Consider the following 27,480-nt stretch of genomic DNA (forward strand, 5'->3'; position numbering starts at 1 on the left):
GAGACAAGGTTTCTCTGTGTAGCCCTGGCTGTCCTGGAACTCACTCTGCAGACCAGGCTGGCCTCGAACTCAGAAATCCGCCTGCCTCTGCCTCCCAAATGCTGGGATTAAAGGCCTGTGCCACCACCACTGCCCGGTAATATATTTCTTTTTAAGAAAGAAAAATAAACAAGTCTTCTTTGGTTTCTGTGACTCTTTATTAAAATGAAATAGTTTTAATCAACTTAAGAAGAGCCAAATTCAGCGAGAGGATTATTTCCAGCTCTGTCATATGATAACCCTACCCTTAACATATTTCAAGTTGTTCCCTTTTTAAATAATATCTTCTTTGTGCATCTGATTCAACCAAGCAATAGCTCCGGGTGATCCACATTTTTCTCTTTTGGCTGAACTTGCTACATCTATTCAATAATCTCCCATCTAATACCCACATAATCTGTAATTGTCCTTGCAGAGCTTCTCTGGTTTTTCTTACTGAATAGAATCTTGTTTTGATAGAGCATTTCCTACATTATTCAGCCACTGATTTTATTTTTCTTTTCAAGCTTTCAAAAGACCTCACGAAACTTCAAAACCAAGGTGAGTGCTCCTAGTTTGCTGTTAAGGCTGCAAATTGATAAAATGTCAGTTAACTAAAATGAATTTGCACAAAAAAAAAAAATAGGCTGAACAGTGTCCCCTCGAAATTCCTGTGATGAAGGGCTAGCCCCCTTTTTCAATGCTTCAGGATGTTACTGTTTGTAGATAAGACCTTTAAAGGGGCAGTGACATTGAAAGGAAACCATCTGAGCTAGTCCTATCTAATCTGGCTAAAGTCTTTTAAAAACAACAACAACAAAAAAACAATGTGCATATGTAGGAGGAAACATGTGTCATTTGATCCACAAGAGGACACAACCAAGATGACCAACTGCAAACCCTGAGTAGATGCCCCAGAACACTAATCTACTAACAGTTTGACCTTGGGCTCACAGCCTACACAACTGTGAGAAAATACATTTCCTTTGATAACCTTCCTGGTCTGATTTATTAAGGCCGTGCTAGTCATCTAATATAATATTAGCCATATTATTGGCTGTATCCATGGCATTGGATAGCACTTTAGGGCTCACCAAGCACCCTCTATCCTTACTGGATCAGCGACAGCAAGCACCACCATTTTGTTGTTGTTTTGTTTTCATTTTCTTAAACCTCTGAATCTCAAAGTCCTCATTAAAAAACCCCATATATCCTTACTTTCTAAGGATTAAGAGAGGTAATCTAGGTAAAGCATAAAACATTGTCTTAGATTCCCCCACCACCCATATCACACATGCAAGGATGAGGGTTTTTTTTTTTTTACATTATTAGTTTTTTGTTTGTTTGTTTGTTTTAAGCTTAGATTCTAGCTAAACTTGAAGCTCACACTTAAAAGCTCTGTGTCAGTCAAAAACCCACACCAGTAGACCTGATTCCACTTCTGTTTCTAACCTGCGAATGAGCCCTTGGTGAGCTATCTACCTTCAACAGATGACATTCTTGCTTAAGTGAAAGATAGGCCAAGGTTCACACTGTGGTGAGCAGCTGTTTTTTTCCACTGGAGAGCTGTTGTTGTCGTTGCTGTTGTTGTTCAGATAGGGTCTCACATAGCTCAGTCTGGACTCAAAACGTTCTATGTAGCCAAGGATGACCTTGAACTCTTAATACATCCCAAGTGTAACGAGTAGTCATATGCCCCACGCAGTTTACAAGGTATTAGAGATGGAACTCAAGGTCTCTGTTATGCGTGCACTCTACCAATTAAGCTACACCCGCTCCCAGCCCTCTGCTGGATTTTTCTACCTCTCGCTTAAAAGCAACCTCTAGAAGACTCTTCCCCCAACTTTTCATTTTGGTTCCCTTGATAGCGATTCTAAGGTGTATCAGTCTTTATTCACCGATTCATTGATTCACCGATTCATTCATTGTCGAACATCTAGTTAGACTTGATTCAGATCTACAGCAAACAAACATACTTCTACTCATATACTCATATAAACATACTCTGCTTTCCTAGTTGGGAAAAGGCAGTTAACAATTAAGTTCATTTACTGTGCAAAGTATCAGGTGGAAACAAACACCAAGGAGAAAAGTAAAAAGTAGGGTGAAGTAATCAAAGAAAAGGGATAGTAGTATTCTTTGAATGGGATGCTGAGCAAGACCTCTGGGTGGAATTTGAGCAGAGCCACAGAAATGAGGACAAGGGCCATCGGAGTGTATGGAAAAAGAACTCTAGAGAGTTTCTTCCTCATGATCTGGGATCTTAGATCTCTTAGTTCTTCACTGTTGTTATGGGTTGGGACTGGCTTTTCTAAAAACCTAGGTGTAGTCTTAACCTCCCGTGCCTCAAAATGTGATCTGATTTGAGTATAGGATATATTCAGAGGTCATCAAGACCAAATGAGGTCATTACGATAGATCCAGTACAACTGACGTTATAAAGTGATGGCACAGAGAGACACACGCTGGGAAATACTATGTAAAGACAAGGGCAGAAACAGAAACGGCAGGGATGGATTTACCAAGTGCTGCCAGCAACCTGCCAGACGATACAAGACAGACAGGACCAATCCTGCCAACTCTTGATTTTGAACTTCCGGCTCCCTAATATAGATCAGACAATAACTTTTTGTTGCTTAAGCATGGTGTTCTACTCTGTCAACCCTAGGAAGCTACTACAACTGTCTAGTGCTCACTGGCCACACCTCCCCAGGTTCCTGGGAGAAACCTCGGGGGACTTCCTGTATTTGTGGATAACTATAACCATAACCACCCCCAACCTGGACTCCCTGTTTCAAGTCTTCCTTTTCCACACTGCGCTCCACAATACTACCTCTGAAGTTCATAAGCTTTCACCCACTTCTCTGTGGCACTGGGACCCAATCCGAATTCTCAGCCTGGAAACACCGGGGCCTAAGGACCCAACTGTAGTTTGGACCCAAAAAAGAGTTTGGCCCTTAGGACTCATCTCTCCAGTTTGCTTCTCTCTTCTTTGCCGGAAGTCTTCGACCCATGCAACCAAACGTTTACACATCCTATGGTTTTAACTAGTTTACTATGCCCGCTGAGAAGCCTCCCAGTGCCTCTGAGACATGGTATGGTATCCCTCCTGTACACTCTGGGATGTTGGGTGTACCTAAACTTGGTTATCTGAGGTCTCCTTCTAAGCATGAGTTGCCATCTGTACATCTTAGGGCGCTAAGAAGCTCCTGGAACCCAGAGAACATGCATTGGGAGAATAAATAAGCAACACATCCTGCATCCCATCCAGCTGGACTCAGAAGTATTTATTTTCCCTTTTACTGGTGGAGGATGGGCAGGTGACCTTTCCAGAGATTGCCCAACAGCCTGCAGAAACATTGGAGCTCACTAGTGGGGTACCTTCCCTTAGTGGCTGCAAGAGGAATTTAGATTAGACGTTCGAAAGCTGTTCCTTGTGTCGCAAGACTGCACGATACGAAAGGGAAGTAAATAATCTATTCAAAAAAAATTATCTTGGCTTGGCCAAGATTTTGGAATGCAGGTTTTTGATAGGAAATGTCCCTTCTGATCTCTGTCAAAACCTCTTGGTTTTTTTCAGCGTCATGTTCATGACATACAGGCCAAACTAGGAGCTGGACAAAAGAGTGAATTGTTAGAACTGAAAGCCATGTATCTCTTGCTCACTTCTTCAAAAAGTAAACATTCTTGAGGTTTCAAAATCATTTGCATACAGGGTTATAAATGCTTGCCAGTCTGGAAAAAGCGTAGACAGGAAGAGAGAAGGTTTTGTTGTTTGGGGTGCTTGAAAAGGACCAACTTGGGGAAGACATGGGAGTAATGCCAAAAAAAAATTACTGAATGGGGCAGGCAATGTATCAGAATTTCCAGTTCTCAAGAAATACAGCAGAGAGAGAGAGAGAGAGAGAGAGAGAGAGTCTGTTAGCTAGAAGGGTGAAAAAGAAACGAGATGGGGGGAGGGGTACTGGCTCTTTACAGCAGGAAGTCATCCATGGACATCGAGTTATGAAGAAACAACCGTACTCAGAAGTCCTTATTCGGAGCGCTAAACTCGATTTCACCGCTTAAAGAGAGAGATACACGCTCCAAGCAGCCTCATCCTGGTGTAGGAAAAATAACTCGCAAAGCAAGAGAGTTAGGACTGGATAGTGGCCCAGACCAGTGTTAGGGGTTTTATTTGCAAGTCAATGAGCCAAATGGGCGATCGGGCTCGTTGTGCTTCGTTCTGCAAGCAAGGTTATTATTATCACCGCCTATTGCTCCACTGAACAATTTCACTGAAAAGGAAGACTCCTAGCCCTGTGTGCGCGCACTGTGCCATACAGGACGTGCTGCTACGTGCCCACTTCCAAAACGACTTTATTTACAAAGCGATTACCAAGCTATCTATCTGTTTTCCTTTTGCAGCAGCAGCAGCCTTACTCAGCCCTCGAATTTCTTAATTACAAACCCGTTTACTTCTAAATCAACCCCAAACCGTCAGGCAAGAGCCCGGAGGGAGGCTGTGCAAGTTTGCACACACCCCCACCTCCTGGATCAAGGGCAACAGCAGAAGCAAGTAACTGTGTATGTGCAAAAAGGTGGATCTGGGGACGAGGATCGCTGAGTTTGTTTACAGAGCAGGGACGCCTCAGCTCGGATGCCAAAGCTACCAAGAGCTGCAAACGCAAACTTAGCAGAAGCACACGTACTCCCGGAGCGTGGAGCAGGCCGGAAAGTGCGGAGCGGATCCCAGAACCCCGGGAGTGGAGCCGCCCTGGCCTGTGTGCGCGCTCGGTCCACCTGCAGCCGCTGCCGCTCCCCGCCCCCAACCCCTGTCCTTGAAAAGAGTGGAGGTGCGGAGCGGGGGTGAGGGGTGGGGAGTTAAAGGGTGCATCCACACTAAGAAAAATACCTCAGTTAGGTGTACATGCTGCCTGTATATAAAAAACAAAACAAAACCACAAACACAAACACAAAGGCGCGGCTCAGGAAAGCGCGCTCAGAGGACAGGACACGATCGGCCCAGGGCTTTAAAAATCTAACTCGGAAAAACATAGCCATTCTTCGTAGGATGGGAAGAGTTTGGCACCTAAGAAAACTCTGCAGGGCAGGAAGGCTGAGCGAACCCCTTTTTCCTGTAGAGGGCAGGGCAGATCACTAGGTAAGCCGGGTGAGCGAGCTGGGGGTGGGGAGATCTGGCCAGAAGGAGGTGGGGAGTGCTCCTTGCTCCTCTCCTGTAGATGCTTCCGTGCACTGGGTGGCCGGGAGGACTAGCTCCGTGTCCCTGAGTTGGCAGGTACAACCTCGCCTTTGGGAGCCAAAAAGCCACTTCGGGCCGGAGACCTGCTGGGCGGCGCCGGGGCGCGCAGCCGCTGCGCACGTGCAGCGCGGACTCGCGGACGCAGCAGAGGACCCGATCCAGGGTGCTGATGTTCCGGGATCCGTGTGTTTGAGCTTGCCGCCGGGGAGGCTGTCGCTCCGCCCTTCCTGAGATCCTTATATTAACTGTGGCCAAAGCCCGGAGAAACACAGCTCATTGTTGGCAGCTGCCTGGCGGTCTTGCGGAGCGGCTAGGGCAGCGGAGGAAAAGAAAAGGGAACGGCTCGGAATTTGCTCCAGCGGCTGCTGCAAGACCTCGGCGCCAACCTCGCACCGGCGAGCGCCTCACAGCCCATCGGCTGTCCCTCTATGTGCTGCTGAGCCGGTCCTGGACCCGACGAGTCCGCCTTCGGTGTTCCGAGCAGAAATCGCAAAGACGGAAGGTGAGCGCGGCGGGCGAAGCTAGCCAGGGCTGCTGCCAGCCTAGTCCTCCGAGGGCAGGGCTGGCTCCGGGGGACAAGCGTGAGGCGGAGCTGGGGAATAACAACAGGATGTGCAACCACAGGGTGAGGAGGGCTGATTGAATGCCTGAAGTTCGCGGCCCGGCTCCGGGGCACTTCCTTTATTAGGCCACTTCAGGGAACCCAGGGGGGTGTGGGCTCCGGTCCCCCTCCCCCCACACACACACTTTCCCGGATCCTAGGGGAAGGGGCCGGTCGCTCAGAGCCAGGCTGTGCGGGTCCGGCAGGCAGCAGGTCCGCCGAGGTAGCGAGCTCGGGTGCACGGGCTGCCGGTGGGCTCTCTCGGGGGTGGTGGTCTGCAGCTTGAGACGTGCGCGCGGGTACGGGGGGCTACAGAAGTGGGGTGCGCTCTGGTGGGCGACACGTGTGGCGCGGGTCTCAGCGTCTGCTCGTTTCGCTTTCAGGACTGGAAATGGCAGACCATATGATGGCCATGAACCACGGGCGCTTCCCCGACGGCACCAACGGGCTGCACCACCACCCTGCCCACCGCATGGGCATGGGGCAGTTCCCGAGCCCGCATCATCACCAGCAGCAGCAGCCCCAGCACGCCTTCAACGCCCTCATGGGCGAGCACATACACTACGGCGCGGGCAACATGAATGCCACGAGCGGCATCAGGCACGCCATGGGGCCGGGGACTGTGAACGGGGGGCACCCCCCGAGCGCTCTGGCCCCGGCCGCCAGGTTTAACAACTCCCAGTTCATGGGTCCCCCGGTGGCCAGCCAGGGAGGCTCCCTGCCGGCCAGCATGCAGCTGCAGAAGCTCAACAACCAGTATTTCAACCATCACCCCTACCCCCACAACCACTACATGCCGGATTTGCACCCCACTGCAGGCCACCAGATGAACGGGACAAACCAGCACTTCCGAGATTGCAACCCCAAGCACAACGGAGGCAGCAGCACCCCTGGCGGTGCGGGTGGCAGCGGCACCCCCGGCGGCTCCGGCGGCACCTCGGGCGGCGCGGGTGGCAGCAGCGCGGGCGGCAGCGGCGGTGGCAGCACCATGCCCGCCTCGGTGGCTCACGTCCCCGCGGCAATGCTGCCGCCCAATGTCATAGACACTGATTTCATCGACGAGGAAGTGCTTATGTCCTTAGTGATAGAAATGGGTTTGGACCGCATCAAGGAGCTGCCCGAACTCTGGCTGGGCCAAAATGAGTTTGATTTTATGACGGACTTCGTGTGCAAGCAGCAGCCCAGCAGAGTCAGCTGTTGACTCGGTTAACCTCACAGGCGAAAGAAATCACCCTCCCCACCCCACCCCCACCCCCAACTTCTTCGGTGTGAATTAAAAAAAAAAACAAAAAAACAAAAGCATTCCCTTAGACGCTGTATCTCGCTTTTCAGATCCTGAAAGGTTTGAGAACCTGGAAACAAAGTAAACTATAAACTTGTACAAATTGGTTTAAAAAAAAAAGATTGCTGCCACTTTTTCCTATTCTTGTTTCGTTTTTTTGTAGCCTTGACATTCACCTCCCTTATGTAGTTGAAATATCTAGCTAACTTGGTCTTTTTTGTTGTTTGTTTTTACTCCTTTATTTCCTCACTTTCTCCCGTGCTCAACTGTTAGATATTAAGCTTGGCAAACTGCTTAATCTTGTGGATTTTGTAGATGGTTTCAAATGACTGCGCTGCGTTCAGATTTATGAGTGAAAGGAAACATTGCATTTGTTGGCTGCATGATCTTTGAAGGGCAGATATTACTGCACAAACTGCCATCTCGCTTCATTTTTTTTAACTATGCATTCGAGTACAGACTTAAGTTTTCAAATATGCTAAACTGGAAGATTAAACATGTGGGCCAAACCGTTCTGGATCAGGAAAAGTCATACCGTTCACTTTCAAGTTGGCTGTCTCCCCTCCCCCATATGTACAGACAATAATAGGGTGTGGAATGTCGTCAGTGGCAAACATTTCACAGATTTTTATTTTGTTTCTGTCTTCAACATTTTTGACACTGTGCTAATAGTTATATTCGGTACATGAAAAGATACTACTGTGTTGAAAGCTTTTTAGGAAATTTTGACAGTATTTTTGTACAAAACATTTTTTTGAGAAAATACTTGTTAATTTATTCTATTTTAATTTGCCAATGTCAATAAAAAGTTAAGAAATAAACTTGTTTTCTAAAAGTCAGTCATTTGGGGGTGGGGGGTTGTCTTTACACTCCACTTGTTATTGAGAGTAAGCTTTCAAAGGATAAGTTGCAGGACACTAAAACAGGTCACCATGAGCTTAAGGGAAAGCAGGATTTAGGATAATTGACATAATGCTGCTGGTTACCTTTGTAGCATGGCTCTTGGTGTAGTTTAATCAAAGGCTGAGAAGTTGTCACAGTGTTTTTGTGGTTGTTTCTTTGCTGCATTCATTTCCAGTGCTCCTTGGCTAGGAAGGCTAGCAATATTAATTCTTTCTCACTGGGTGGGGGTGGGGGGAGAAAAGTGTTTCTGATTCAACTACTTAAAAGGAGATGGACTAGAATATTATACTGAGTGATTGATGGGGTGGCATTAAATATAAATTACCTGTATTTCAAGTGACGAATTTTATTTCTGAGCAAAGGCACTAAGGATAGACACATCTTCCAGCTCAATCTCAAATAGATTCTGACTGGTTTGCAGTTCTGGGTGGAAGAGGGGGGTGGAAACCTACCTTGAGGCTTCCAATAATATTTAAATTTTGCTCCGAGGTTGACTCAAAGGTCAAATTACAACCTTCATTACATGTTCCCTCCCAAGTGTGCCCCATTTTCCAGGATTCTGAGCTGCCGCTGTCCCATGCATTAGGTGCCAGGGACCTCAGTATAAAATGGTTTTAACAGCCTGGGTGAGCTGAGTCTTTAAGCAGACCAAACCCACATTCAGTGGGTGTCAAGGATAGCCTTACATAATCAAGCAGAAGAGAAAGGAAGTGTCAGAGCATCCCAGGTGAGAGAGGAGTTAGGTTGTTGTTTTCTGTCATGTTTTCATGCTTTCAAGAGCAGCATACCCTCAGCCAAGAACAGAGACTCGAACTGAGCCTACGGAGAGACCAAGGAAATGCAGGCCAAGAAGGTCTTACAGCAAACCTTGCTTCAAAAGAGCGGTCCCTTTTCGTGCTTTGAATCTCATCCTAAAGCCCATGTTCACAGTCAGAACAAGCAGGTAGGGCTGCCCAAGGGCTGCCCTGGAATCTGGCACATAGGCTGGCTGAGAAGGACTCCGAGTGGCTCGACTCTGTTAAGTTCTATTTCCAAGCAGGACAGGTAAAATTAAGATGCATAGTGCACTGGGCTTTTTATAACTCTATAATTGACACCATCCTATTAATAATTGTGTCCTATGAAATCACGCAAAGCTCTTTCACCCCAATTTTCAAACAATCCCATTTCTCCAAGAGTTAAAGCTGAAGTTCTCTTTAGCTACGACACATCGATATTGCATCTGCAATCCGGCAGTAAATCTTCCTAGCCAAGCATTTTTCACAGTAAGTTTTTCTTTCCTTTTTTCTTTTCTTTTCTTCCCCCCTCTCCCAGGCTCAAGTGAAAAAAAAAGTTTGCATACAGCAAATACTGGTTCTTTCTCCCAAGGAGTGTGTGTGTGTGTGTGTTTCATGAAGAGGCAAGCAAAGAATTGTCATACCACCCCGATTCACCATTTATTCTGCCAGGGAATAAGCCATAACACCTGCTCTGTCATTAAATTGCTCCTGCTGCTCCAATGCCGGACACGTATGTAGAGATGCAGAGCTCAAGGAACTATTATTAGAACTTGGACCCATCCCTGTTAGAACAGAGGACTCAGAGAGCTGGCTAAAAGCACAATTTGTCCTCAGTGCAAATACAAACTCCCCTCCCCCACCATCTCTATTTCATTAAAACTCTCTTGATCAACAATTGAGCAGATCCTACGTGATATCTGCAGGTCGCTTTAGGCAGAGAAAAATAAGCCCTTGTTTAAACAACCTGATTAATGAAACCTGTACAGTGACCTAGATCACCCAGCTCCTGGCAGACATTTGCAAAACCTTCTGTGGTCTTGCTTCCTACTAAGTTGCTGAGGGCATATGGGGAAATTTGACCTCTGTACCTTGGCTGTTTGTCAGAAAGTTCTAACGTGGTACAAGAGGGCCTCTGTTCTTTAGGTTCTGCTCACAAACAGACACTGCACGCTTGATTTTCAAGACGAGATCAGTGATAAGCATAGCCCCATTGACACACAACAGAGAAATATGTCTGCGCGAATATAATCGTGCTGCTCTGCCGGGTGCTTGCTAAAATCCCGGTGGCAGCATCTTTGTGGCTGATAAAGACGTTAGAGCCCTGGATAGGTCTTTGAAGAACAGTTACCTAATCACCACTGTTTATGGGGTGCTAGGCTAGAGCACTTGTTCCAGGAGGCTGACATCTATTGTGAAGTTTACGGTCTCTGTGACTTTTACTACTGTAAACGCCTGGGATGGCTATAAATTGATGTCAACATTAAAGGCCAGATCCTTTAGAGCAAAATATTAATCCACTAATCTATTATGGGTGGCTGGCTTTCAAATACAAACTTTGCAGCTCTGGATCATTAGGTGTTTTCGCCCCCTTGTGGAATTTATTCAGAAGGTTAAAGGGAAGCGCCTCTCTTTTTTTTTTTTTTTTTTTTTTTTTTTTTTTTTTTTTTTTTTTTTTTTTTAACTTGAGCAAATACCCCATGTTTGTTCAACCATTTTTTTTTTAATCAACAGGACTAGAGATTAAGCACTCTTTATAAAAGAGTATCTTACTAACCTGTGGTTAAAGGTGCATAATTTGAGATTGGCTTCCTCTTTGGAAATATACACTGGCTTAGGGATTTTCCTTTTGAAAGAGCAAGGAATGGAGGTTTGGGCCAATGCTTTAGCAGATCAGATGTGGGGATGGCAAACATCTGAATCCCCACAACAGGACTGCTGGTTTGTATATGAGGGTCAAGAAGACTGTACTCAGCTGGGGTGAGGTTGAAGGCATGGTGGGAAATATTCAGGAATGCAGAATGCAATTATGCACGTTGGAATGTGACCTAGCCACTGGCTCTAATCTAGTGAAAAGGACCACGGGAACTCTAATGAGAATAAATGTTGCTGTCTAATTGAGTCAGGAAAATTTACTTCAACATAAACCTGGCAGATAACGTTGTCTCCAAAAGAATAAATGGAGAACTTGGAGAATGTAGGCTAGCAGCCACTGGCCTTTTTTTTTTTTTCTGTTATGTTTTGTTTTTGCTTGCATAGAGGGACTATTTCCTGTAGCTTCAGAGATGGTATTTACCAGCTCAGTATTATACCATTATCTGCAAAATCTAAGTTCCCAGACAGGCTGAGGCAAACCTCAGCAAGAGAACACCAAACAGCACATCAAAGGCCTGAGCCAGTGAAACCCTATTAGCACGTGTTGTGTTTGTCTTCCCCCCTCAAACAGAAGGGACAATGGCAGTGTCTGAATTTTAATTGCAATGGACTGGCTTAAATTACTTGACCTATTTTTTTATGCAGCAAGAACAGAAATGATTTTTTCTTTTTTTAAACTGATAGCCACTTATTGGAAAGGGAAATATTAGAACATTTTCCACAAGCAGTAAGCTGCTGATAAATAATTTAGCTTGCTTTACAGCACATGAGACCCACCTATATTTTTTAGGGAAAAATAACTATTAAGATGCCAGAAAGAAAGAAATTTCTCTTCAAAGGGTGGGAATGCTAAGTATTGCTAAATAAGGAAGGGACTTTAAATAGTTCAGGTGCCTTGGGTTTGAATTTCTATTATGTTTAGCTGTTTATAGGCTTGAAATAAGCTAAGAAAACTAGGGGGCTCTATGAACCTAGAGAAGGAGATCCTATCAGGCCTCCTTCCTTCCACACTTCTATAAATAAACAGTGCCTTTTGAGTGCATTGATCCTAATCAGGTTCCCCCCCCCCCACCACCAAGATAAGCACAAATGTTAAAGGCAACCCAGAAATGTCAGAAGCCTGGGTAATGGTGTGCTTCCAGAGAATTCTGCTTGGCTAGCCCAGGACCTGTGAATGGCCTATGGCAGATCACAGATGAGTGATGGGTCCTACTGCTTCCTTTTGGTACTGTTGGTTTAGGATGACCTGATCTGAGCGATTAGCAAAGCCGCTGTCCATCATGGGGTGAAGGTTGAATACCTTGAGTCACAGGTTTCTTGGCATTTTCCCAGAGTACCCCAGGCATGTTCATCACTAAAAGCCTTCCCTCTCTTCCCTTCACTGTAGAATAATTAATTGGTGACAGGGATTGCAGAACTAAGCCGGGAGGGAGTCTGTGTCTCCGGAGGCAGCAGCCAGGTAATGTTAGCTGGTACCATCACCAGTGATACAGACACAGAAGGCTCAAGGAGCTCTCTCTTGGCCTGGAAAGCTGGGTAGAAAATAAAATGTAGGCTGAGGGGAAACTCAAGCTAGTATAAAATAACAACAATGTTAATAATAAAGAAGCTAACTACAAGATGTTGATGAACGAATGAAGGACAGTCACAGCCAAGTGGGTGGGTCATGGCTACTTGAGCCCCCTCTCGTTGTGTCTGCTATGGACCTGGCGGCTGGCACCTTTAATCCCCAAACCTAAGAGGCAGAAGCAGGAAGATCTCTGAGTTTGGAGCCAGCCTAGTCTACAAGACTTTCTCAAACTTTTCTCAGATGATGGGACATGGATTTTTAAGATGGCAAGAAGCACACTGTTTAGTTTGCCTGGGGCCAAATCTAGCAAGTTCCAAGACAGTCAAGACTACACAGAGAAACCCTGTCTGAAAGCAAAACAAAACAAAATAAAACATTAGTTGTCCACAAAGATTATTTCTATCCATTCATTGGTATTGCTATTTTTTGCAACGTGTAGTTTTGGACTTGGTTTGCAACCCCCCACCACCGCCCCAATGCACACAGGATTAAGCTGTGAAGCCAAACCTTTAGGCTGCCAGGCAAGCACCACCCTACTGTAGTTATTTTGCAAAGCTCTGTGACAAAGGTTGACTGAGATGTCCCTTCCAGGGTTCTCTCTCCATGTGACTGTGCTGCCTCTCCAGTTCCTAAGATAACCATCCTGGGGTTCTGAGATCCCTGTTTTGACAGGGATCGGTTCTTAGAACCCCTCTAAGAGGTAGATCATGAAAGAAAGAAAGAAAAAAGCAGTAACATGAAAAAGAATTCCACACGGGTTATGAAAAATATTTAAATAAATAGGTTAGTAAAACAAAATCAAGGGAAGTCTCCGTTGTGGGTTTTTTTGTTTGTTTGTTTGGTTGGTTAGTTTGTTTTGGGGGTTTTTTGGTTTTTGGTTTTTGGTTTGTTTTTTGTTTTTTGTTTTGTTTTGTTTTTTGTTGTTGTTGTTTTTCAGATTTTACTCGGGCAGTGGGATGTGGGTTTTAAGAGGGCAAAAAGCACCCTGTTTAGGCTCCATAGGACCAAATCAGAGCGAACAATCATAACCGATCTCTTCCTTGACACTGAGTTTCTTGTGGCTGGCTCAGTTGAGTGCCTACTGTGCTTCAGAAATTGGAAGAAGGCGCCTCACGCGTGCACACTTCTCTAATACAGCAGTCCTGCAAAACCCGTATCATCCCAATGTATGTTAAGAATGTGGCATTCAGAAACGAAGCGAAACGGAGGCTGTGGTGGGACTTGGAGACGGTGCTTACACAGCACTCTTGAGATAAGCCAAGACGTCTTAAGATGGCACCGACGGCACAGGAGGAAAAGCTCTATATTTGCCGTTCTCAACCCGAGAGTTTCAACCCTTTCACTGGAATCACCTAAGAAAACCCTTAGAAAACGCAGATATTTACATTACAGTTCAGAATACTAGCAAAATTAAAGTTAGGAAGGAACAACAAAATCATATCAAGGTTGGGAATGACCACAACATGAGGAACTGTATGAAGAGGTCCCATTATTAGAAAGGGTGAGGACCCCTGCTTAAATGGTCCTCAGCTATAAAGCGCACGGCTATAAAACAACTACAGACGTGTCTGCCCATTCGATTACACATTTGACCTTTTAGGAGTCTCAAGATATGGCTGTACACCTTTCCAGACCCAGTCAAACTATTCTGCAAGATACATGTGACTCTGAAAGAACACGGACTGTCTAGTCTAAACCTTGTTTCACAGTTTTAACCTTGCTAGAACTTCAAGTCTGATCAAAGCAAAGTACAATAGGTTGTAATTTTGTTTCCCTTTTTACTGAATTCCATGTTGCTGAATGCGGCCTCCTTTCCCAAATTAAGCTAATGCCTTGGGTTTGCCAATTCTAGAACCGGATGAATAAAAATGTTTGTGGTTAAGTTCTCCCAGGTTGAGAAAAAAAAATGACCACTTTGTAACTTGCCCCAGTGGCTGATAACAACTATACCTGAGTATTGATTATAATTCTCAGAATGATATTGTGTAAGAAAATGAATCTCTCAAGACACAAGAAATGGCCACACCATTAATCCCAGCACTTGGTAGCAGAGGCAGGCAGATCTCTATAAATTTGAGGCCAGCCTGGTTTTCAGAGGTAGCCCCAGGACAGCCAGGACTACACAGACTCCTTGTCTTGGAAAAGAAAACTACTGGAGATGTAGCATCCGTCAGTTTACACTTACATGATCTTCTTGGACATACCCACACTGTCTGCTATTAGGGTGGGCCCACTGGCTCACTTGCTCTCGTCTGCCACAGACATGAAGGGTTCTTCTATTAATAGTTGTAGTGAAATGAATAGTAGACCAGGATTTAAAAGCATGGGCCTTACTCTGCAACTAAATAGCTGTGTAATTTAATCACTGCTGGCTTAAGTTTCTTCATCAGTGAAATGAAGATGTTTAATTAATATAAGTTGTATCCAAATTCTCATGGAAGAAGCATTGGCCTATTCCTATCGTTTTTCTTCCTGTGGAAAGATGGACTCCGAGGTGCTGCTTCAAATCCTGTTACAGCATTTCTTACTTTTCTGTTTCCAAGGTAAATGGGAGCCTGGCGATGTGCCACAGACTTGATTCAGCTGGGCTGATGCTCTGAGCGTTGAAGTCATCTGTGTAAACATTCCCTACATTGTTATAATAACATTATACTGTTGTTGTCGTCTGCTGAGATTTACTGGCCTTCAAACAAATATCCAAACCTTACCAGCCATGAAGGATTTCTTGTGCACAACGCTTTTAATGTTTTAAGTGACTACGAGACAGCCATTGCCGGTACAGTAGTTCCAATTATGTGTGCTACAATTTTTAACCAACTCTTTATTTCAAGTTCTGCCTCACGTACTCCCTTACATATTAATAATTTGGTTACTCGGGACTTAGAAATAAAAGGCATTCAATCAATATTGGGGCTCTGACTTCTTCAAACAACTCCACCTGATCCACGATTATCATCACCATCACCTTTATTGTTATTTAATTTCTCAGAAAGAAAATTCTATAATTGATGCTAACTTAGAAGAAGCAAAGCAAAACTGTGAGTTTTAAGCAGGAAAGAGCTAATAGTCTAAATCTGTTTGTCTAGTTTCTCTTATCCAACTTCCCACCAGCATAGGCCTCCATATAGCCTCAGTTACTTGGATAGATGACAGACTGATATGTTAAAACTAGTTACACAAGAGGAACTGTGTATCATGTGTGTAACTATCCAGGAAATGACTCTTGATTTTACATGCTAAAGTGATGCTTCTAGTACATGGAAGCATTTCACTAACTGGCCACCAGGTGGCGCTAAGGTCCTATCAATTTTATTAGCACTTCCTTCTGAGCAGCTACCAAGTCTAGATTGACACTTGCTTCAAGAATTTATCTCCACCCCATTTGCTTTTAGTGAACCATAACAGATTCGGTATGACCTACCATAAACTTCAAAACAGAACCAAGTCAAAGATGCCTGCACACACCCTTCCCCACCATCACTTCACCAAAATTAGAATTCACGAAAGGTGGCCTTTTCCTAGGGGTCTTCTTCCGTTTTGAAGTATTCTCTTCCTGACTTCCTTTCACTCAAGTGCCAGTGGCTCAATTTGATGGCCTGCTAGGAATATTTATATCTTAAGAAAGACTGACTGAACAGAAAGAAAGTTTGAATGGTAGGACTTAGTGTATTACTCCAAAAATAAGTATTGGAAGGCGTTTTGTGCCTCCCTCTACCTTTGTCTGATCCTAAAATCACACCTGTTTCTTCTCTCATCCTGCAAGCCAGCCAGCTCCAAGGTCAGTTTTGCTCCTTTGCTAGGTCTTAGATATGGATATTGATTCCTGTTTCACCGCCAGCCAATTCCTCCATTACTCAAGGTCAGTGATCTTCATCTGTTGTCCCTCTGCCTAAATCGAGTGCTCCAACCCAAGACTCAAGAGGCCTTGGTCAGACTTTGTCCCACAAGGGAACAGATCCTGGACACTACCGTCTTTCCCCCCATGGAGCTTAAAGCTCTTCAACCTTACTCCAGTTTGCCCCTTGGTCCTTGGTGTGTGTGTGTGTGTGTGTTGACAAATCATTTGACATTCATCTCATCAGATGATGGCATGGTATGGCTTCCACAGACTTGGGGTTTCACCCTCTTGAGCTTTCTACCACGGGACTTGCCAGGCTCACTCAGAAGAGACCGCACAGTTCCCTCCAGCTTCTCTCAGGACACACGCCTTTAGAGCCCTGAGCATACTGAATCCCACTACCTTGAGGCTGTCCGGCTGTGAGGAAGTCGGGTTACATGGAAAGGCCACGTGGAGTTGCTCCTGCCGCCAACACCCAGGGAGGTTCCCAGTCGGTGACCTGTGTGAGCCTCCGTACCTGAATGAAGATGACGGCCGGCACTTCCCGTCTCAGCTACTGAATTAGCCTCCAACGCTGCGCCTTCCCAGCTCAGACACTGTGTGGCAGAGAGAAGTGCGCATCTTTACTTCCTTCCCATTTATAATGCACAGAATTGGCGAGCATGGCAAAACCACAGTTTGAAGAATCGGTTGGTAAATACCAGGAACAACGCTCTCCATAGTTTCTCTTAAAATAAATTTTCTAATTAGAATGTGTTTTAGGTTACTGTCCTTAATTCAAAATACAAGCTCTATGAGAACAGGCCTCTTTGGTTTTGTTCATTGCACATCAGCCTAGAGAAAGCTAGCACATGGTAGATGCTTGGTAAATATTTACTGTTAAATTCACTTATTAGAAAGAATCAATGATTCCCCCCCCCCCCCCCGTGCTCCATTTTTATTCTCTCTATGGCATCCCTGCTGTCTTTGTTCAGAAATTCCTTATTTCTCCCTAAATGTGGTCTGAACAGATACTGACCACATACGTCAGAAGGTGAGAAGGTAAGAAAAAAATGTGGTCCTTTAGCTCAGGCCAATGAAATGAATCTGATTAGCCATGCTTATACCACAGTAGAGAGAGTGAGCAGGCTGCACCACAAACCAGGGCCTCGTAGGACTTAAGAATGGAAGGTAGTCCATGACGACCAAGAAAGTTGTAGGAGAGAGAAATGATCTAAAGAAACTGTAGTTGAGCTGGGACCACAGACTCTTACTGAAGAGCAGAGGAACCGGCTGTCTGATGTCAACAGACCATGGCACTATTACCAGATCAAAGCAAAACTAAGGGTTCATACTCTAAACATTGGGAGAGAAGGCAGACAGAGGAGATGCATCTGTATTTCACGAAGCTCCATCTATTCCAATCCCCATTAGAACCACAGACCTTGTGAGGCACCCAGAGAACTTTCTTTACTAATATGAGTGGCCTTGGAACTCTGTTTGAGAATGCTGCTTTGATTAGACACTCTTCGCTCTGCCCAATAGGCATGGCCCACCCTCAACCCCGTAGTTGAAGAACCCTTCATCAAAGACTTACTCTGAGAAGGCTTCTCCCATAATTTCCTCCTTCACAACACTACTCGAATTAAAAATACCTTTATCACCCATACGTTACACAGAACTTCGACTTTGTAATTCACCCTCATGATAGAAATTTTTAGCTGTAATTTATGATTATCTGATTCTGTTTATACTCACTCTTTTATCTATTCTTAGTCAATGAAAGGGCTGCCATTAATTGGTTAATTCCTAACTCATTGTTGGCAGGAACACCAATGATTTTAATCACCTCTCTATAAGGGCTCTCCTCAGTGTTGACCCAAACTTCAGCTAGTGATGGGTACAGTTAGCCGACCTTCCATGACGTGAGCCAGAGAAGAGCTTCTGTAAGCGCAACCATCCCTTCCTGTATCAGGTGACACATCCACTTCTGAATCAAGCTCTGGGGCAGGGTTATCTTAACCTACCTACAACAGAACAGTCAAGAGTAGACAATCTCTTTCTGAAAGTTTGGCTTGAAAGCATAGATTCCTTTATTTTAAAACCCAAAACTGAATAAGAGCTATTTTTAAAACAGTTTTTATATTTTCAAAGTGTCTTCATATAAGAAAGATTTATAGTTAATAGAATTATATTATAAATCATTTAATGTACATTTATTTGAAAAAATTAAAGTGTCTTTCTATAAAACGACATTTGTTAATATAAATAAATATCCTCTTTAAAAGAAGAATATGGTCATTATGTCTTCATTTTAAAACCCTTCAAAAAGTCCCTTGTTAAGATGATTAATAAATAATTTCTCTGAACTAAGGAAATCATGTATGCATTGGCAGGTGATTAATCTCAGTGCAACGTGAACAGAATCTAGTATTTATATCCTGTATTTATGAGTAAATTACCAGTAGCTATATGTTCTATTTCCTTGGTAAAGCACATTGGTAAATACAGCAAAGCAAAAATAGATGATGAAGTCAGACAAGATCGCAATAGGAGAAATAAGAAATACCTACGATGTGGTCACCTTATATATCCAAGACATAGCTCTGTCTAGACTTTGACTGGCCTACTTCAACATTAAACACTCTTTCTCTACTGTAATCATGCATCCATGTGTGAAGAGTCTTATAATCATATCTGAGAATCCTCATGAGTGTATCTGGCCCTTCTCCTCCCCACTGTGGCAATGGGCCCAACTAAGGTGGTCAGAATAACTTCCAATATGGTGATTGGTCCATTGATAGTGCATCATGCTAGAAGCACCTGTCCCTCTAAGTATTCGACTTGAGAGCAGATTATCAATAAACTAATCTGAAACTAAAGATGATGGGAAGACAGAAGAGCTCAGTGGGACACAGGCGACTCTACAGGAGCACCCTGGCTCCAGAGCCTCTCATGGTGAGGACGGAGGACTTCTGAGGCTGCACTGAAATCCACAGGCTTCGCTCCAAAGCAATGTTACTCCTCAGCAGTCTGCCCTCCATGTCAGGGCTTGCTTCTGAGAAACTTCCAAGAAGAAAGACAACACCTATTAGAATATGCAAATTGGGACAATATAATGGGGACCTACAAGAAAAACCCACTAAATACTTAATGCCACTTGAAAACTTGCCAGCATTATGATTTTCTGTCAGGCATTGTGGAGAACTTAGTGGAAAATAAGCTTTATTCTTAAGCAGCTCTCAGATTCACTGGAGACAAACAGCTTAAATGTTGTCTTCATGCAGCTTAGTGATATATCAGATGAGGAAGGCTAAATGGAAGACAAATTGTTAGGAGCTCAGTGACTCATAAACATTGAATAAATGAATGGACACTATATATATATATATATATATATATACACATGCATATACATATACATACACATACACATATACATATGAGTTGGGTTAGCCACTTGAGACTAAGTCACATTTACCATAGCCATTTCTTTTGTTCCGTATTTCTCCCTGGAGCCCTGGAGATAGCCACTTGTCCCACGCTGTCACAACTACCTCTCAAGACTGGCTGTAGAGTGCACTGGGAATGGGGCATCCTGAGGTAGAGGAAATGAACTGAAAAAGCTACTCCTATTCCCACCACAGAATAGGATGTTCTTCCATGTTTTGATGGGCAATTAGTATCCCTCTGGGGGTAAGAAACCCAATGAGGCTGCTCTTCAGAATCATCAGATGTGGCATATGTGGACATGTGTAGGCAAGTCTGCACATACTCTGGGTATTTCTGCGAGCCCTAGGGAACCTCATCCCGAGTCCTAGGCTTTGCCATTCCTCTCTGAGGCCTATGTGTCAGCCCTAAACTCACTTCATGTATGTGCCTGATCTGCCTCACCAAGTTCAGCCTCATAGTGAGAGTGCAGCCCAAATGCGATGAGCTGAAGTGACCACAGGCAACAACATGCCTCTCATACACTTAACCATAGCCTACCCTTCACAGCAAAACATGGGATGCTCAGCATAGACAAACACAGCTGGGGTTGTTCCAAGGGAGCAGCTCTTTCTCCATGCGCCACAATGTAACCGGTCTTACACCCACAGAGTTGCTGAAGTGGACTGGACAAGCCCCCACCTCACAGGTGACTTGTCAAGAAAGAGCGCTAACCTACTAGCTGCAGAAACTATAAACTGACACTTCCTTCACTAAGTTTCCATCCATCCAGTGTCTCGTTGTCCCTAAATGTACCTTACTTTATCTTCAGGTCATTCTGGGAGGTAGGGAAAAAAATAGATATCACTAAATCTTGCATTTCCAGATCAAAAGACTGATGTTTCAACGATTTACATGTTAGGAATAAGAGTAAAATTGAAATCTTACTCGAGTTTGCAGCCCTGTTGTTTTTTACATACACGATTTATGGAAGTCTCGTCTATACTGGCAGTTAGGACAATTCTTTTTCCCATCAATTTCTACCCCACCCCCTTTATTGTGTCAACAATAAAGGAAAACACACTTTTAGTTATAGTAGCACATTAATTCAATAATGGTTAAATCAAGATGAACGAACAGAATGAGTCAGATTGCCTAGGTCACTCAAAAATGGTGATTTGCATATAAATCTTGATTTAGAAAGCAGAAATGAGTGCAATTGACTGTACTCATTTTTAAAAATATATCTATTCTCTGATGCATTACACCCTGGCTGCAATTTCCCTTCCCTCCTCTCCTCCCAGGCTCTCCCTCTCCCCTTCCCTCGCCCTTCAATCCCTCTGCCCTTCAGAAAAGGGCAGACCTCCCATGGCTATCAACCAAACATGGCATATCAGGTTGTAACAGGACTAGGCACTTCCCTTCTTATTAAGGCTAGAAGAGGCAACCTAGTAGAAGGAACAGGATTCTAAAAGCAGGCAACAGAGTCAGAGGAGTCCCACAAGACCGAGCTACACAACTGGAACATATGTGACAGCATTCATTTTGAACAAGTATGTACTTTGTATGTTAAATAGCAAATATCTCTCATGCCTTCCCTTAGAGTACTGTTGGCAATCCTACAGTCAGTCCTCCGGATTACAAACTAGATTCTACCGGAAGCTCTTTTCCTTTTCTGCTCTGCTGTCCTACATGGCACTCTATTCTTTCCTGAGATGCTCCATTTATGATGTCTCTATCAGCCTGTCCTTTGTAGGATGGAGATGAGGGTGGCATGAAAATTGATGGGAAAAGGAATTGGGCTGTCAGTTCCCACAATGTACCTTCAGCTCAAATGTGCTGTTTCCTCCACGTCTTCTGCCAGCATTTGGCAAACACCGTTTTGTTTTCTCTCCCAGTTACCAGTGAACTGAGGTCATCCCTGCACAGACATGATTTGTAAGGATTGTCCTGCTGGATAACTTGGTTTTCTATTCTCTTGTCTACTCTTGTTTCTACCTATTTACATCTCATTGATTCTCAGGAATAACATCTGACTCAGCTGCACTCCAGCTGTTCAGGCAATGAAGGTTCTGTTTCTTACGCATCCTATTCCTGAACCTGAGATCCATCTCGGCAGCCTCACTTATGGACAATATGACCTTGGCCAAGGCAAGTATCTGTGCACTGGCTTTATCTTCCTCCTCTACACAGAGGGGATAATTATAATTAATTGCCCTGCTTCTCTTTATACTTTGAAAAATCACTGTGGCTCCGTAGGCTGAATGGTACAATTCCTGGTGATGTATTTACACATAGTACCTAGAGGGTTTTGATATATATATAGTTTGTCATCTAAATTTGCAGATGTTTGACAATGAGACCTGAGATGGTCACTTAGTTGGACCCTCATCTCTTGTGCTGTCCAATGATTGTATCAGAGCCAAATTTCTCACTGGTGACGACTCATGCCAAAGGACAAGAATGTTGTTGCTTCACTAGGACCTCCAAAGCCAGCCAGCTGTTTGTAATGCTGGAAAAGATGATGAGAAAATAGCAAAAGAAGATGGTCATTATCACTTAGAAATGTTCAGCGATGAATAGCAAGTAGAATGTTGGATTGAGTAGCGTCTAGACTCTATTATGAGCAGGGTCCTGCCATATTTGCTCAATATGGGGGGGGGGCGACTGAAGCAATCATTTCAGCAAGCGCTTCAGCAACACAAATATGGAAATGTGCAGGGGAAAACGATGAACTAAAGCAGTTTTGCAACTTGCAGGGTTCCAGATGGGTTCAGATGTTCCTCTCTCGAATGTTAAGCACCTGCTACACAAAGCAGTGTGTTAAGGCTGATCATGCTATTTTTGTCCCATCCACTGAGGTTGTATTGAGCATATCAGAGTTAGTTTTTAAATTTTTTTATTGCTACATAAAAGACTAAGTACTTTTAACACTCTGGGGTTCAGACTTCATAGTTTTAACTGGGAAATGGTAAACAGATTGGATTATTTTGAAGGATCTAACATATCTGCCTAGTGTGGTATTATGACTCTAGGAATGTCTACAACCTTTAATTTTCCCCATTTATGGATGTGCCCTAAGAAAATAGCCTATAATATAAAAAATATTTCTACATTAGAATATTTAAGTACAGCGGTTTTTAGGTTTTCAAAAAAAAAAAAAAAAAAAACAAATCCTGTCTCCTACTTAACAATTTAAGAGTTGTTTGGTAAACTGATTTTAAACATAGCAAGGAAAAGTATATAACCATTTAAAATGATGTGTTCATACACGCTCCTACATGTGCACATATATGCGCATGGTAGAGACAGAGTCTCTCAAAGAATCCAGAGCTCACAGTGATTGGCTGGACAGGCCAGACAGCAAGCTCCAGGAATCCTCCTGTCTCTACTTCCCCAGTATCGAGATTGTAGGTATGTAACGCCACGCCTGTGGGTTCTGAGAACCATCCATTATGCTTATGGCAAGGACTTACCTACTTGAGCCATCTGTCTAGCCCCTCAAAATGATATTTTTTAAAAATCTAATGAAATGCTGTAACAAACATTTTTAAAGAGGTTCAAGGTTAAAATGTATTATGCTGTTTCAGATCAGTTATATAGACACACACACACACACACACACACATATGCATGTGCTAGCAAAAGCTTAAAAATAAATATTCTACAATATTTTGAGCATTGAATTAGTTCTTAAATGACAGTGTTTGAACACTTGCATTAAAATGTTATGGTTAATATATTTTCCATTAAAATAGCACATGGATTCTATATTTAGAATGACTTATGAAATTCTCAAAGAGTGAAAATATTTTTAAAAGAAAAAAAATGAAAAAAATCGAAATATCCTATTATTTGTAAGACTCTGTCTTTCTAACAATATTCCTGGCAGATGAATATGTTCCAAATAAAGTAGTTAATAACTCAGTTTCAGAAAATAGGTGTTGGCTACCTACTGCACCATGCTCTACAGCCACACAAGCAATGTCTTTCACCCTTTTGTCTGCTACCTGTAATATCTGTTTACAACTTTGGATTTTTTTCGTAATGATTCAAACAAAAACTGACATAATGACAACAGGAAAATTCCCAGATGCTGTCTTTTATTACCTAAGGTAGGTGTTCATTTACAAATAAGTACGTCTTTAATTAGATACTGGCTACTTTGTATGTCAGGAAACAAGTGTCTAGTATCACCATTAGCCACTGCCCCTTCTGCCCACTCACAGAGTCCTCTAGTAACTAGCCTCCTTCCACATGGGCAAGGTCATGTGACTACCTCTGTCCACTAAAATGCCAGCAAGGCCAGCATGTGCACTTCCAATCTGAGAAAGCGCTGCTTTACTAATCTCTAACTGGGGCGGGAGTTGGGGGGGGGCGATAGAGCGGGGGGTGGGGGCGAGAGGGCGGGGTTGAGTATCACAGCTAGGTCACTGGGTCACCATATGGATAACAGTTGCTCTGAAAAGTTTCCTGCGCCTGCAGCAAACACTGCATGGACAATGAATAAATCTTTGTTGTGTTTATCCATAGAGGATTTGGGGTTATTTATTATGTGTGGCAGTGTTAACCACGTTAGTCAAGGCTGCTACCATTATGGCACAGTCCCAGAGAGATGCACTCCCTAGCACTATATGTTGGCTTGCACCATCTTCTTCTCAAATGGCCACATGACATGCATGCCTCTGAATGTCTTTCTCAATCTTATTTGTTCAACGTCTGGCCATTCTTCTCGGGATGTTAATATAGGCATCTTTCACTTTCTATCAGACCACAATCTGCTTATTTCTACATCTCTGTCTTATAAGACTCCCCTACTTCATGTAAAAATTGCAGTCTCCTGTCCAACATGAAGGTTTTTTTTTTTTTTGCTTCTCTTAAACCCATCATCAAATCTAGTTTCCAAGCATTAAATAAAGAATATCAAAAGAAGCCACACACACACAAAGAGACCTATCATGTTACAGCACAAAGTCAACCAGTTCCAGAACAGTGCCAGAGGAGAAGACGTGGGCATTCCACACGAATATTCACAGCTATGTGTGCACAGACCACAGTCTGTTCAGATGTTCCTCACTATCCGCATCCATAATCCATATGTTCATAGGTTAGGACCGGAACAGCCACCCTCCTCCAACAACCATGCAGCCCCAAGATCCAGCAATATTTCCAACCTCAATGAGATATCAGGACCTACACAACCTTTCCTTCTTCGTATGGAGCATCCTAGTACTTGCATCAGTCCTTAAGAAACCAACCAACCCAAAGGCTTTCCCAATTTCCCATCTCCCAAGCCCAGCCAACAAAAGATGAGACAGTCATTTATCTGCACTGTTTCCTTTTGTGTCTGTGAGTGTATAAAGTCCATTTTTATATTATAACAGGTTTTATTTATTGAAGAGGATTTCCACTTTGAAAAACCCATCAGCATTCAGCTCTTACTGTTCTATCATGGACGGGACCTTTGAAACAGACAATTTTTGACTACTTTGTTCAAAGCTGTGTAGCTCTTCTGATCAAGATTCCTGGCCATTTTGGAAAGTTAAGTCACATACTGTGGTTGAGTTAATTTTTTTCTGATATTGCTAAGCATTAAAATTGATATCTTTCTAAGAAAATCATATTTTGTTTATTGCTATCCTAGAATTTCCAGTGATACTTACGTTACTAAAGTTCTTGGTGATTTTGTGCCTCCGACCCGTGCTCTCACCCCATGCAAAAGCAAGAAGTTTATTTTCCGGTGCATTGGGGTCAACCCTCAACAGTCCCTCAAGGTGAGTGACTAGAAGGTGACCCTGAATGGCTATATCAAGCAGTTTGTATATTTTTAAGGGGCACAGGTTACATCAGCAAAGTTACAGTTCAAACTTATTGGCTAAGCATAATGACCTTTAAATCTATTGGCTAGCAAGCATGACACGAATTTGAACTCTGTCTGGGACTTTCCATAGAGTTAGGTGACTATCAGTCAGTACATTCTTCGGTTTTCCTAAGAATTTTTACTCAAGAATGCTCCTGTGGGTGGAGAATGGAACTTGCCCTAGCCTTGACCCCAGGTGGGAGGGGGAAGCTGTAAGGAGGGTGTGGGACTGGAAAAAAGCCCTTTAGGGTCCCTCATTCCCCTCTTTTTCTTGTACAAGCTCCTGGAGTCAGGGGTCTTGGGTAACTCATATTCTTCAGGTCCTGTCCTCAGAGTCTCTTATTGTTGGCACAGGACCATCAGCTGCCCTGCTCCTATTCTCTCTTTTATGAAGGCTCTAAGCTTGTTCAATATGCAGGGTCCAAAGGTCAAAAATATCAGGAGACCAATTAGGGGTCCTAGCAAGGTGGATATGAGGGTGGTTAAACAAGGGGAGTTAAACCAAGACTCGAACCTGCCCTGACTGTTCTCGTTCTCTCTTCCACTTGGCTAGCCCTGGTCTCATCTTGGCCATGCAATCCTTAACTATCCTGGAGTGGTCTCCAGTATGTGCTTCTTGATATTTCACACCCCAGGTAGCACAGAAAAAAATGGTTGCCCCGCCCCAACATACACTGATGAGCCTGCTGCCGGCTTCTCCCATCTCAAGAACACACATATATTGTGGTTTCTCTCAGAACACTCCTCAACTACAGGTGTCTGCACCCTAAGCCCCACTCTCCAAGGCCAATTCTGGGACACGGTTTAGATTCGCAAGCCCCTCGTCCCACACATTCGAGTAATCCCTCCCCCAGCATCTCTAGGGTGGGGATATCCCAGGAGTCAAGGCCTGCTGCTAACTTACAGAGATCAAAGACAAGGTCTGGACCCCAGGTATAAAGCAGGTGTCCCTCTGTAGTGGACCAAGCTACATCCCCAGTGGCTGAGAGTACTTGCCAAGTCACTTTACTAGTATTGTGGGGGATGCTGAGGCTCAGCGCCTGAAAGAAGATATACCATAGCCATCTCATGGTTTCTCTGGCCTTGGAGAAGGGCAGGTGATCTTGAACTTGAGGGCATTGCTCGGGTGTCTAGCTGCTATCCAGTTGGCATCAGTCACAGGTGCTGGTTTGACGTGAGTTGCATGAGCCCAGGCAGTTACTCCATCCACTTTAACAGAGGTTGAGGTAATCAACAACACCAGGAATGGCCCTTTCCACCTGCATTATACAGGGCACTAAGTTTAGGCTACAATTCCTGGTGGCTGATCAGTGGGAGCCGACTGAGTCTTGCTATAACCTGGTTTCTGTGCTCATGGCAGAGGCAAACTGTCTGTGTGTTGATTGTCTTTCTCTGCGTTCTTGGACTTGGACTGACATTATTTTTGAACATGGACAGACTGAATCTACCCCATTAAATGTCCTAGTTACCCACTGCAGGAAAGTGAGGGAAAGAGAAGAAAACTTGTCAGTAGTAAAGAAGGGCAAGTTAGTTACTCTCTGCTTCACCCATCTTCGGAGAAGGGTGGCCACCTGTAGGGACCTTTGACCTGCAGGTGACCAAAGCAGTAGAGGAAAGAGGCTTTAGACCGGGATCCTTGGGCACCCAGACCAAGTGCTCTGGAAAGATCTAGTGGAGGACCCCACCTTTTGGATGAAAACCTTTTTGTCTCCGAGACTCTTGCAGGTCCTGGCCATGAAGGAGAAGAACCCCGCCATAGAGACCAACGAGTCTGTAAGATTTTGTGTTCTTTAAGTGCATCCTAGAGTTGTTTTTTTCATAAGCATTACTTACCAATAATGGGGAAGAGAATGTTGAATGATCAACCAATGGAGTTTGAGGAAGCCTATCCATGAGAAGACCTAAGGACTTCCAACTATAGCCAAGATGGAGTAAGAGAGATAGTCAAAATTAATGGATAAAATACATTAAATAATGGATTCCTAGTTACTAGGTATCTAACAGTAAAGATGGGGAACAATCAGATAAAATGCTATGATTGCCTCAGTTTCCACTCTTGGGACTTTTTAGGCCAAAGCACAAGGAAGGGAGCCAGGGATGTTATTGC

The 27,480-nt window shown here is 43.9% G+C and overlaps 1 protein-coding gene across 1 annotated transcript; it reads left to right on the forward strand.

Moving 5' to 3' along the window:
* The first annotated feature begins 5,505 nt into the window (after positions 1-5,505).
* Cited2 (Cbp/p300 interacting transactivator with Glu/Asp rich carboxy-terminal domain 2) lies at positions 5,506-7,982 on the forward strand. The gene is made up of 2 exons (XM_021174222.2): positions 5,506-5,762; positions 6,245-7,982. The coding sequence occupies exon 2, from the start codon at positions 6,253-6,255 to the stop codon at positions 7,060-7,062; it is 810 nt and encodes a 269-aa protein (XP_021029881.1). The 5' UTR covers positions 5,506-5,762; positions 6,245-6,252; the 3' UTR covers positions 7,063-7,982.
* Positions 7,983-27,480: the final 19,498 nt, after the last annotated feature.

Source organism: Mus caroli, chromosome 10 (genome assembly GCF_900094665.2).
Source record: "Mus caroli chromosome 10, CAROLI_EIJ_v1.1, whole genome shotgun sequence".
NCBI lineage: Eukaryota > Metazoa > Chordata > Mammalia > Rodentia > Muridae > Mus > Mus caroli.